This window comes from Phocoena sinus, chromosome 1 (genome assembly GCF_008692025.1).
Source record: "Phocoena sinus isolate mPhoSin1 chromosome 1, mPhoSin1.pri, whole genome shotgun sequence".
In the NCBI taxonomy this organism is placed as follows: Eukaryota; Metazoa; Chordata; class Mammalia; order Artiodactyla; family Phocoenidae; genus Phocoena; species Phocoena sinus.
The window spans coordinates 86,839,305-86,853,774 of NC_045763.1; the positions used below are offsets into that span (position 1 = coordinate 86,839,305).

Here is a 14,470-nt window from a genome sequence, read left to right on the forward strand (position 1 = left end):
CCTATACAAAAATGGTGAAACTAAAGAAAAGTCTTTTGGGAATAATTTAGAATAATGGATAAGGAACAAACATGCAAATACACACACACCCACCCACACACACACACTATTTCTACCAAAAAGTTACCATACCCCCATCAAGTATAAACGTGCTATTAAAACAAGGATTTAGGGAGCTAGAAGGGCCAAGGCAAAAAGATATTTCCGCTACTCAAACTATTACTGTTAGCCCAATTCTTTTCTATTATGTTTTATTTTACACTATTTCAGACAGAAATTTATAATTCCATTTTAACATTGGGCTAAAGTAAAAGACCAAATGTTTGGAGCTAGTGAATAAAAATCCAGCACAGAAATAATTTGATCCATTAAACCTTTGGCATCTGCCTTGAAAAGTACATGTTTCTTTGTGTTATTTCTCAGTATATTAATATGAGAAATGCATGAAGCACAGAGGTTAACAGGAATACTGAGAGGTTTACTAGGCCACTTACAGTATAATTGTGACCTGTCATTACTGTGATATTTTTTAAACAGTAATTAATCTTAGTGGCATATTTATAGATTATTTTCAGTCTAATTTTTTTTTGTTGTTAAAGAAATACAAAAGTGGGTCTCTGTGTATTTTCATCGTATAATATATTAAGAACATTACAAAAGCATAATAGAGTAAATCAATACAGAATGAGCTGGGGTAGGAAAGTTGCTATAACATAGTGGCTAAATTCATAATATCAAGAGCCAGACAGCATGAATCCCAATACACATAGATATCAGCTGTGTGACATTACAGAATTTACTTGACCTTTCTGTGCCTCAGTTTCTTTTTCAGTAAAACAGGTCACTAACTGAGACCACCTGACCAGGTTATAATGATTAAATGACATCACACATGAAAAGTTCTTATAGAATTTCTTATAATTTCTTCTTAGAATTTCTTACTCAGTTACAAAAAGCTCACCAGCAAGTCAAGGTGGATGGCAGAGATTAAGAGACAGTCTGATCTCCAAAACCTTCTGAATTGTACACAGCTGAAAATTAAGAATCAAAAGGTGTTTGTTGCAGGTCTAAAATGTGCCTCTAACTTTCCTACATTTTGGTGGAGATAACGAAGAACCAGTAACAGTTCCTGCTTTTAAGAAGCTTATAATCTAAATAGGTCAATCATTAAACAGATGTGCTAAATGAACAAAGATGTCCAAGAAATATTCCTTGGACTCTTGACTACGTCTATATACTTCTTTTCAAATTAATTCACACTGATTAAAATTTCTCATACCATATGATATCCAATGTATGCTAAGAGGGTTTCACCTTCTTCTTATTTTAATTATATTTTATCTTCTTTTGTTTTAAACCAGGGAAAGTGAGAAATAGTGTAGTTTACTTTTTCTCTTTCAGAAAGGGCTTAGCATAGGTTTTATGGCCCAATATCTTCCCCACCTCACTACTTTCAAAATGTCCTTTTCGCTCTCCCCACTTAATGAACAACTAACATCTCTGAATTACTTAATAGTGCTTTTTGCAAGCTCAGTTGAAATTTTAAAGGAGACAATACTGTTCCTGGGGAAAAAGATGGATCTGTCCAAAAAGAAGGTGAGACAGTTGCAGAAATACATGGTCATTTGTAACTGACTGAAGATTACAAAGAAGGAATTAAGAAGGACCCCAAACTTTGTTCTCAGTATCACAGTTGGACCAAGCCCTCATACAGTTTATCTAAGCCAGTAACAAATAAGGTTATTTATGGCTATATTGATGTCAGTTTCATTTCAATTGAATGCTGCATGCTTACATTTTAAGAAAAATGCCTGAATGCTTCCTGTCTTTTGTTGTTGTTGTTGTTTTTCTTTGGAATAAGTTCAAGAATTTTCCCCTAATTCATCTATTTGACTCAATTTTCCCATTTGGAGATAAAGTGATACAGATAATAAGGGACATGATTTTGACAATGTTCACAGACTGTCAAATCGTAGAATAAATTTTAGATTACTAAGTGACATCTGTAGCCTATTAGAATTTAATAAGTATACCATAGTTATACTATTTAGACTTATTGTGGCAGATTTTGGATGAAGACATTGATAAAAATGCCTAGCAGTTCATCTTTGGAGACAGATCTTAGCTTGAATCCAAACTATGACATGTCCTGGCTCAACTCCAGATGGCTCAACTCCATCTGGAGTTTGAGTCTTTAAGTCTGTAAAATGGGCCCAGTAATGTTCACCTCATAGGGTTATTTTAATAAGAATGCACTTAGAGTGTTCAATACAGTGCTGGGCACACAAAGATCATATTATTAAAAAGGCCTGGATATTCCACACAGCTATTACTCATTTTTTGAATTGCCAGGGCTGAGGAGTGCAGAAAGGCTGATCAGTTTTGCTAGTAACACAAGTGACTAGCAGCATAAATGTTCAAATACCACCATTAGCACATGTTAACTTATATACTGAAATTTATTAACCCATGCAAGGAAATTTTCTCAGAATTGCTGGTGCTACTTTAAGAGACATAGTCGAGTTTACATAAAAAGTAATAAAACCAAGGTACTGTTTTGTTGTCATAAAGTTGTGCGAAGATTAGATGAAATAAGCTAGCACTCTTGTCCTAAAAGTATGTATACTCAGTGATGTACTTCATATGGCAGTATGTATCCCATGGGTAAATTGATTTTAAGGGAATCACTTTCTAGATCCCATATTTCCATATGTATTATTTCTTAAGTTATATTGCCTGAGAAACAGTACAGTCAAGAGATCATGCTGGCTCTTCTGTTCCCAACTCCCATGTCTCAACGTTCCTTTCCACCTTAGAAAAAAAGCATATTTCTCAGTGATCTCAAATACTGCAATGGTATATTGCCCTGTGGTATAAAGATGCTAGGGTACAAAATGGAATGATAATTCAAAATATTGGCGTTGGTCCATGATTGAGTAAAAACTATTTTTGCAAGTCAGATGACTTCTAAGTTATTGCTTCAGAAAAACTGAAAGAGAAACTCATCAAATTGTTTAAGTATTTTTGGTTAAGATCAATAAGTAATGTTTAGCTTATAACATGAAAGGTGTCCAAAGATTTGAGTAAAATGACTATGATATTATAAAACTCTTTCCACTCTAAAATTAAAATTATTTAGATGAACAAGGACTTTCAATGTTCACATCTACAAATAAAAGCAGGATAGAATGATGCTGAACCTGGGCATTTTTAGGAATAACATGCATCAATGGATACATGATCAGATTTTTTTTTTAAAGCCATATTTTTCTCATTAAGAAATGCATTTCCAATAAAATTAGTTTCATGTTGAAAAATAATCAAAACTCATAATACATTTATATTATTATGATAAAGTATAAATTTTAAGGTCTAAAAATACGAAAGAAAAAACATTTATCATTTAAAGTCTTAACCCAGAAATTTAAAAAATATAAATGTCCAGTTATAAACATATATTTTGTTAAAGACAAATTCCATAGAGCGGCTTATAAAAGAAGTTCAAGCTTAAAAAATATGAAAACAGAATAAAATCTGGTGAGAAGTTCAATTAAAAATATTAGTTCAAGGGAAAAACATCTATGTAAAACTTTCAACTATTATTTAGAGCTTGTTTATGTATTTTAAAATAAGATGATGAGTATAAAGTCACTGCTCTTTGGATTCTATTAGGTTTATTTACAAGAATGATGTAGCAATTTCATTTTAAGAATGAATATTTGCAGAACTCGGGAAATTCTGTCTTTTGCTATCAAGTAAACTTATAGCCAAAATTTGTAAAGGTCAGCCTAAAATGAGTGAAGGGTACATGGTATATAATTTTTTTAAATGTGGGGTATTTGTGAGCATAAAAATTTGAAGACCACAGACATAGTATGTATAGAATCCTTAGTATACTTTCTGCACCAAACTGAATCAAAGTGCTGGACTTTTTTGCAAAAGCATAGCAAAGAGGTTAAACTGGCCTGACCAGATTCCTTTGGCTCCTCTATTCCAATCCTAACTCTTCCTGTACCATCACTCCTGTATCATCTTGTACCTTAGTGCATCAGATACTGCATGGGTCTCTCAAAGGTTTACCGTGCTCTACACTTAGGAACCTCTTGGAACTTATCAGGTATTCACAGGATACAAAATTGTCTGGGCTGCACACCAGGACACTCCTCCATCCAAGAAGGCTGTAGGCAGCTTCCATGATTGATGAGCATTATGGCAAACAGGCTATAAACATGACTTTGGAAGACTCTCAGTGCATAGTGTAATCATGCAAACAGCAGGGATACTGTACACTGAAATAGCTTATCTCTGCAACATTGGTTATCTCCTTCCTTTTACTGCTAAAAGGATACCACTGTATGGGGATGACAGGAAAGAAGTAAGTGAAGAGAGAACAGAAGGCTACCAATACTGTTGTCTTCTATATTTTAAGAGTCTGAGAAAGTAACTTAGGTTCATTGATATTTAAGTGCTTGTCCTGGGAGAAAACTGTTATTATTCAGTATATTAGTATCTGCACAAAGTCAAAAAGGAAAACATAATATTTCACAGTCGTGAGCTTAATTTTACCCTTGTCTACCTCTGACACCTTCAAAGGATTACTAATATCCATAAATCGTCTTTAGTGGCACTCAGAATGGATTCTCTTCGCATAAACAATGGTTTGCAATCAACATTTAATCTGGAATGGGGTGACATATTCTTTCTATTCTGAAACATCAAATATTGTGTTCTATACTTTTTCTAGGAATTAATTCTGACCTTATTAACTACAATTTGTTACAGATACTTAACTGTGGGCAGACATTCTGCATTTATTTATAGAATACCATGTTTCTCTAATTTTACCTTGGCTTAAAGCCTTTTAAGTTATTTGAGAAGTAAGTTATTCAAACCAAAATGCTCACTGATACTAACTGTACTTCATCTACTGTTCAATGCACATTTTCAGGCCCTCCCATACTTATGTATCAGAAATTCAAGAGGAAGACTCCAGCAATCTGTATTCTAATAAGTCCTCCACGTACTGGTACACATTAAAGTTTGAGAACCACTGATCTCCTGGAGTCTCACTTCACCAGCAGAACTTCCATAAGTAATAACTGGCTACAGTTTAGAAGTTAAATAGAAATATTTCCTTTATCAACATACATGAATCCTGATACATAAAGGAATCATATATACAAACCTTAAGTCCAACAATTAAGGGTTAATCTATTTTCTATTATGTGATCAGGCATTTGCTTCTAGAGGGTTTCAAGATCTTTACTGAGAACCAATGACATTTTGATAGTTCTCTAGATGTTAGGAATAAATGTGTTAGCTTTATAGTCAGAGTTTGCTGGAGAGTTTGGACCAACGCTTACGGATTTAAGCCAATGAAGGGATAAAGATGGTGAAGAATCTCATTCTAATCATGCCCTCCTTTCCTAATTTCCCTTTTCACTGTTTGGTCTTCTCCTTTTCCTTAGGGAGCCGAGTGATTGATAGCCTAATCCAATGACTATTACAGCTGCCTCAACTAGGACTCTTTTCCTTATCATTAGCAGTTAGCCTATGGTTAAATTCACAGCTCACTGCTTGGTACAGCCCCTGAGATTTAAGGGTCTGGCCTTTAGAAAATATTTAACATAAAACTGAAATCTTGACATACTGAGAACTCAGTTCTCTGCAAGGTTTCTTTAATTAATCCAATGTACTGTACCATTGTTCTGTATGAGATTGTGACATGGTGAACTGTTTCTGAAGCTTACAGAGATGTGTAGCTCTAAATTAAACAGTCACTGACATGTACCTACACTGATTTTTAGTACAGTAGATATGCATGAATCTGTGAATATTTAAATTCAAGCTCAAACAGTGACAAAATACTCTCTAGTTTTACTTTCATAATAGAACATTTTTGATTAATTTCAAGCTTGAAATCATTCTTTACGAAAACACACACACACACACACACACACAAGAAAGAAATTTAATAATTCATTACCACTGCTGCAAAGGTAAGTTTTCTTAATATGCTTGTTGGTGTCCTTTAGTTTACAAAGTCTATCAAATATTTTCTTAGGAGCTGGTAACAGACATTAATTTATTTTCCTAATTTTGAACAAAGAAAACATATATACTATCCAGATATCCAAGAATTGTTTGGCTCTTAAACATTATTCGATTTTATCATTTATCTGCAGTTATTTTTAAATACCTAAGGAAAGAATATAGACCTTGATCTATGCTTTAAACCTTTGCCCTTGCTCCAGTCTGTCGATGAGCTGTAAGCGTCTATGAATATGGCACCTGAGTCCCAGATGAAAAATTATGCATCTCATAAACTGCTATTCTGCTGAAATGTCAAGCCAAGGCAAGGCTGTACCTCAAACTCAGCACTTGGCATTTTCCTTCTGTCTGCTTTGTTGCCGTGAAGCAAACATGAACAGTGAGGATTTGTGTAGGGCAGGTAGCAGGCGAGCTCACTGTCAAAAATCTATTATTAGGGCTCTGATCTCCTGCATAGACCAACGACGGCCAAACAGTGAGAAACTCAGGCTTCGGGAAAAGCAATATAATGCAAAAGGGGATTCTTTGTCAATCTGTACGTGAATATATTCAAATAAGCATGATTTAAATGAGAATAGTCCTAATGGTGAGCTTCTCTCAACTAAACTGATAATTTATAATGAAAATTGTAATTCAACATCTTTATTTGATATGCCTACTTTTGACTATTCTGCAAATATAGTACATATATTTATATAACAAGTTCTTTAAGAATTTGATCAGTTAAACTTGTGATAGTCTAAGAATGTTTTTACATATGTGAATAATAGACTAGAATTTTTTCCATTATGTTGGTACATATAAAAAAAGAAAATAGATAAGTGAGTATAAAATGGAAGGCTCTCCTTTTAATTATTCTTTTTGGCATGATTTATTACTGCTTTTTTATTCATTTAAATATTATCTTTATCAGGTTACTTTAGATATTTCAGTATTAAAATCTAAGCTCTTATTGATAAAGATGGTTACAATAGATAGCTGAAATTTTATGACGGATAGTAGGTGTGTTTTTCTGAAAGGATTATATGCATCAGTAATCATGTGATTGACACATAAAAAAATCCAGCCCATTAAAAACTACTTCCTATAAAAAATATCAGTACTGCATTTTATGATATAATTGTAACGTACAGTATAAGAACTTCAAGCAATCTTACTAAAATTTTCAGTTGCTTGCATGTGTGAAAATAGTTATTCAAAACAAAACGTAACTGAAACTTCTGAGTTTCCAATCTAGTGTATGTTTTGTCATCTTCTCTATTTTACACAATAGTCACTAATAAATACAACAAAATAAGTTTAAGTTTATGCTTAGAGTGGGTTACATTGGATTTGTGTTTATGTAGTGCCCAGTAGCTGAGAGCATGCTGCTAAGTCCCAGCAACTCTTGAGTAACTATTTTAAAGACAAACATAAAATATGCAGTGTGGAGACAATGCTTAAGATTCTTTTTTAAGCTACTCTTGATACATTATTGATACATCGATTCCCTCAGGTTTTCTGAACTATACACTTTGTACTCATTTCTAGCCCTACATTGTCACAGAGTTACAAATTACTAGCAAATTTCTAACTTGCACCTTCTTTTATTGGTAATTCCCATGTTGATTTTACAAAGAAAACACCTTTAGGCTTGTAACTATAAGAGCTCAGTTAGTATGCACTGTCCAATAGCCCACATAGCTAGATATCGAATCATATATCATTTATTTGTAGAATGTAAGAACATTTATGGAGTATACCATTATATTTGTTGAGAAATACACCATCATTTCTTAACCTCTGTAATATCCTTCACGTGATTAGTAAAATATGGGTTCCTGAAACAGAGATCAAATCTTGAAGGCCGTCTTTGATGAATTATTCAGAAATCAGTATAAAGTTCATAAGTATTAGTAGTGAATAATAACAGTGTTCTACTGTTTTAACTAAGTTGATACAGAATCAATAATTTCAAACATCTAAAATTTGAAATTGAGGACAAGAATTTCCCTTTTTTGATAAAATAAAACAAATTTAGCAAATAAAATAATTTAAAATGAGTTAATTTTTCAACCTTGTAGAAAGTAAATTATACTGAGCCTAAAGTATCTATCATCATCTCAAAGTGCCTTCTGCAGAGAAATTTCAGAACCTTTCCCTATATGTGGGTGTGTGTGAATGTGTTTTCATGTAAAACAAACGAAATATGTGCGGGACAACGGAATAACAACAAACCTAAGGAATATGCCCATCCCCCATTAATAAAAAGAACCTTTTAAAACACAATAAGGAACAATAACAAAAACTCCTTCAAATGAGTTTACCCCATTGCTTGATTACTATTTCTCCCAATGCAGCTATAAATGAATAAAAGTTATCCTTGTGAAGTCAGTTGCAAGAAAGACATATCTTTAGTTATGCCATGCAGGACTCATTTTTAACCATCTCTAAAAGAATCTTATCTACAGGGAGGACTTCATGTGAAAATGTTCCACCACAGCTGGATAACACCATTTATACAGGTGATAGTAATCACTGAGTTAGGGGTAAGCTTAAGATACCATTATTATTTGGGGACAAGGTCAAGAAAAGGGTAAAAATTTGAAACTAAATCAAGAAAAAAAAAAAAAAAACTGAAACTAGGTAAAATAATGAGTAATTCACTTGAGGACAGAGTTTATAAATAACGTTCCTGATGAGATTAGTGTTCCTTCTAACCAAATAAATAAAGCCAAGGAATTTTCTCCCCTCCCCCTCAAAACAAAACAACAATAATTTATTCAACTCTGTAGTGATACATGAACTAATTGCTGTTTGATGTTAAAAAGTGTTCTGCATGGATTCTAGAAAAAAAGAAAGTTACGTGGTAACAACTTACAGTATTATGTTTCTACTGTCCATAGAAAGGTAGAGAATATTGATTCCTTAGAGGCAATGATTTAGACAGAAGTACTTGTATGGTGGAGAGCTTAATTAGTCATCCTAGTTTCATGAAAATATTCCTTATGAATACAGAACAAGCTTTCTTTTGATACTGTTCTCACTATGAAATCACCTTTAATAGACTCCTACTGTTATCTCAAATCTTGCCAGGTATTTCTCCTACAATTAAAATTTAGGTTTATAAGTCATTTTACTATGAATTTGATTCCTGTGTTTGACCATCTTCCCCATTCCAATAACCTACAGATGAGTTGGAAAATGCAGTTTCTAAAATAACAAAGCTGAGGATGAGACCTTGGAATGAAGTCCTAACTCTCCCTCTTGATATAAATTTTAAACTTCAACTAGTAGAAGTTACCTCACTTAATGACTTCTACAGGCATAATGACATCTTTTATTTAACAAAGAGACCTCCCTCTAAATCAGCAGCTTTCTGACATGTTTGAAGTTAACCAAAATAAAAAATTCATTTTACATCGTGACCTAGTACAGAAATATACATATGTGCGCATTACATGTATAACTAAAAAACGACGTTTGACCAGTGTTTATCCCAACTGTGTGCAAAGCATTCTGATAGTTTTTTCTGTTCATTAAAAAAAAAAATTGTTCAGCGTTCATTAAGCTTGATTCCATAGTACATTCATGAGTTGGGAACCAAAGTTTGAAAAACATTGCTTTGGAATACTCTAGAATCCAGACTAATCATATTTGAAATAATTAAACTGACATTCCTTAGCTGAGGTTCTGTTTTTGAAGCTAGTCACTGCACCTTACTAGCTAATATGTTTTAAAAGAAGGACATTACTGAAATGCGACCATTGTTCTATAGCATGTGCTCTACTCTAGTTCCTCACCATTTCCCCATTGAAACAAAACAAAATATTCATTTCAAATAGCAGGGATCTTATTCTGAGAAAAAAAAAAAAAAAGACTGATAGAGAGCTAGAAAGTTTTGAAAGAGAAAAATAGCCTTCCCTGGTAATGAAAAGTACGTACTGTATTTCAGGTGGCTATCCAAAACTGAACTCTTTGTAGCTTTCACTTAAAAAAAAAAAAAATCTATGATTCAAGCAGCTCTTCCAAAAGTAGATATTCCAGTGTTCTGAGAGAACACTTGGGTAAGTATTAGCACTGTGCTGTGGGAATTTTTTTTTAAATTTTGTAAAAATACCTGGCATATTTTGTGTAGTTTTCTATATTGAAGCAGCATAATTCATAAAACTAGGAATGATATTTAGCCATTTTGATATTTTCATCACTCCTAAAATTTGAAGCCATTATTATTTAACACATTTTGTTAGGCTACGTTTTGCTATAACTCATTCTGAAGGTACTTCATTATAGAACTTACTTCTATCCTAAAATATATTATCATTGCTTGTTTAAACTGCTTTTCAGATTATATTACCTTTAAATTAAAGCAAACATTGCTTAAAAGGAAAAAAACTATTAATTTTGTCAATACGGAGAGAGTCTATTTTCAAAACAAATTGTTTATAATGTGAAGGGACTTATTATAGAACCTATCAGAAATGAGGTACAAACCCTTAAAAATGTTAGGGACATTTTGTTGTTTAAAATGAAAGTTCTACCCAGGCTTGGTTGAGTTTATAACCCAAGTGAATATTTATAGATGAATTTATAAATCTTAGAAATAGAGTTTTATGGAAATGTTAACAGGCCCTGAGGTACAGCTAAACTTGTTTGCAGATACTGCTATAATTTCCAGTGTGTGTATGCTTAAAAGACTGCAACACAAAAGACTTTTTCTAATGCTGTAATTCCGTCAGTTTATTAGACTGAGTTATAGTATGGGAGAATATTTAGAAACTGCAGCTTAAATGAGAAAACGCGAATGGTGTTACTTATATAAAATACTACTGCAATAGTTCTTTTATTAATTTTTAATGTTCAGCACCCTCTGTGACCTCCTTTATTCTCTTGCTGTCAACATGGCAGGCTGGAAAAATTGAAATGGGCTGACAGAAAACATAGTGCACGTTAGAGCCCAACTCTGGAATCTCTCGACTCTCTTTCTGAGACACATGCTAACTTGCTCCATGTTATTCTGCATTACAATAATATTTAAGGCACTGTTTGATAGCGCCTGATAAAAGGGAGTTCTGTCTGGACCCTGAGCAGGTGCTCCTCTACAGCCTTCTTCTTTCTGACATTGTGGGAATGGCATTCAATTAAAAGCAGAATATACTTTTTTTTTTTTAAATTTTAAATCATGGCTTATAGGCACACTTCACGCTCTCAAAACATAATACCTCAGCATGGAAAGAGCTTTATTTGTGTCTATGCAGCCTCTTCCAAAAGCACATTTTTGTCTGATTCAGCAATGCTTTTCTTGAACAGTGGGACACTGCTATGTTATGTATATTTACCACTGTCTCTATCACCAAGGAGACTAATCCTCATACCAGTACAGTCAAGAACCTCACAGCATTGTCTTTGCAAGACCAAGTTCACACTGTCACAGCAACAGAGTGCACAGGGCAAAAGACACTGAACAGGACTTTGGGATTAAAACTTCTCTTTCTGTTTCAAATGCAAGTGTTCTATGATGAGAGAAAGTGTGCAAAGGTATGAGGTCTGCAAATATCTTGTCAGCTGAAGCTATAAACGTAATGTTTTAATGATTTATTTCACAGTTGTGAAGGTAAGATTTTTGAAGAAGGTAGATTTCAAACTTCTAGGAAGACTGGAAACTAACTCAGACTATGAAAAAAGATATGAAAATCAGGGTGCTTATATTCTTCTTTTAGAAAGCCTTGTTATTAGCCTTTACTAATTAATGATGAGACAATTGTGACAATGAGAAATTCTGAGTAATGCACAGACTGCAAGAGAATAGAATTTGTATGAAACCCTATCTTGGTATACTCTCTTCTTGTGCTATCAGTCACTCGATCAATCTGTCCCATCTGTCATAACTATTAGGAGTTTTGACCAGCAGTGAGTTATAAGAATTTGGGATCGTAAAAGGCACAGTATTCTTGCTTGTAACATGATCTCTGGATTTTTCACCAACCTCCAAGGAAGCAAAAATGCAAGGAGCGGGTAACACCTACCGGACACGCCTCCGTACGTAGTCCGTTTCCCAGTGCCCACTGCCGGCCAGGGTGTGCCATCGGCTTTTAATCCCATGAGACCTGAGACGGTGTTGGTGGCTGTAACACCGTCTGCGCCACCTATGCAAAACACAACATTTTTCTGCAGTTCTTAAAGGGACGATTGCTAAGGCCCATTCAAACCCACACAACCCAGAAAAATGCACACTCTACTTTCTCTTGAGAACATTTCCTCCCCTCAAATATATTCACTAATTTCATTCCTATAATTATACTTAAAATGCTAGAATAAAAATTTTTAATTAGCACCACTTTATTTTTCCAATTATTATACAGATTTGTGGATGCCAAATGTTTTGTATTCAGTCTTATTTTCCAGCTAATTTACAATATCTTTACAAATCAGGATGCAATTTCCATTGGATAGCACACAGCATATATGATTTGTAAAATCATGCATTGACTGTATGATTTATGTATTCAAGATATTTATTGAGCATGTGTTTAAGGCAGAGTACTAGATCCCACCAAATATAAAGGGAACTCATAAGAAATTTCACCTGTGGAAGCAGCTATCTTTTTAAAAAGTTTCATTAGAGGTTCAGGTGCTATTGCTGGCCTGTTATATGGTGAAGTCATTCATTTTGGAGTGGTTTGTTGTGACTGTGGCTTCGTTTCACAATTGTTTGTGTGTAAACCAGGTGTTCACTAGGAAAAATGATAGATATTCTTGTATTCCCGGGCCACTTACTAGCTTGAGTATAGGTATGGATCTGTTACATTTGTGAAGTCAAGCACTCAATTTAATACTTTTCTTAAAGTTTAAAGAGAGATATGCACATATATTTGTGGATAAAGATATACTTTAATATGGCTATGAAATTTAGGCCCATACTTACATAACGAGGCAATTGATGTAAGTCAGGTTCTTACCTTCCTTTGCAGCTCTGGCGATGCTTACGATATCAGTGACATTTGGGGTCAACTTGGCAAAAAAAGGAATCTGAACAGCTTGCCTAACCCAGCGGCAGATGTTTCGCACCAGCTCTGGATCCTGTTCAAATAGGTCAGTCAAATATAGAACATAATTAAAGAATTGTGATCAAAATGTGTGCTGGAACAACAGCAAAGCTGGAGATGTGCAAGACAAATCCAACTTGACAATGAGCAACATGATATATTTCTCAAATTCCTCCTCAGTATTACATCTAGACTCATTAGGGAACTAAGGTTAACACACTTCAAGTGAACTGCAAATTCATCACATAAAGGTTAAATTCCTCAAGGGAGCCTTTGGAAAATAAAATTACAAAGAACCAAATGGAAGAAAGTGTTTCCCACTTCCAGTTAAATAATGTCAGAAATAAAACATAAACTTCTGGTGATAAGTTCGGGAACCATTACAGAATTTCTAATGACCTCATTGGTTTAAGCCTAATAAAAATATTTGAATAGCTGACTCCCAGGTGAATGGTATGAAATCTGCAGCCTATTGTTTTCATTATTAGAAGACTTAGTCTTGTTGAATTGTATTCAAAAGAAAACATGTGACTTCCTAATCAATCTAATTACGGTATATAGTATATGCTAATATGGGGTAATTCAGCCTTAGGTTACACACACGAGCTGATCAGTAACTTTAGCTTACTTTTGCAAATGCTGCCAAGAGCTGTGTAGCACTTTTCAACATTGGTCAACTTGAAAGAATTGATTAAAATGACAAGAATGAAACAAAATATCAAATGCTCATTTTTAAAAGCAAGGAATAGATGTTTTCCTCTGCCTGTTTCTTGTGATTTTTCAGGCTTCTATTTTCTCATGGGACAAGTATCATTTAGAGGGCAATAACCTATCCTTCCTATTGAAAATAACTTAGCAGTAGTAATGTTCTTTGATTTCAACACATACAATAGTCCTTTTTTTTCATTACTTTTAGTGCAAAATTTATTCTGACAGGTACTGATAATGTGCTTTGATAAATTACATTAAAATATGCAATAGCAATTCATTATTGAACTTGGTAATATTATCTTAGGAAGTTAAAATGTTTTTTTAAAAAAATTAAAGATCCACCCAGAAAAATGCAGACATATATTTAAACTATGAAACAGTAGGCAAGTATTTCATTTGTAATTAATATTTTTATATGTAAGAAAGTTGCTCTTTGCATTTTAACCTTCCGAATTCTCTTAAGATGAGATTTCTAATGTTATAACCTTTAGAAAGAACCTTTTCACTTAGGTTTAATGTATCTTGATCAGTCATCTTGTATTACTCTACAAGTTATGTGTTTGTGTGCTAAGACACTGTGATGAAGTAATTTCTGTCGATTGTTATTGTTGCTATTCAGCAAAACTAATAATTTCAACAAGAAATCTTTGACTTGGCTTGTTCTCTTTTCCGAACAGTAATTT

At 33.6% G+C, this 14,470-nt stretch overlaps 1 protein-coding gene across 1 annotated transcript in view; it reads right to left on the bottom strand.

Moving 5' to 3' along the window:
* Positions 1 to 14,470, bottom strand: part of DPYD (dihydropyrimidine dehydrogenase) — an 828,512-nt gene that overhangs the window by 213,222 nt on the left and 600,820 nt on the right. Inside the window, exons 17-18 of the mRNA XM_032630437.1 lie at positions 12,990 to 13,110; positions 12,057 to 12,176 (exon numbers count right to left, since the gene is read on the bottom strand). Coding sequence (XP_032486328.1) covers positions 12,057 to 12,176; positions 12,990 to 13,110 — 241 coding nt within the window. The remainder of the gene's footprint in view (positions 1 to 12,056; positions 12,177 to 12,989; positions 13,111 to 14,470) is intronic.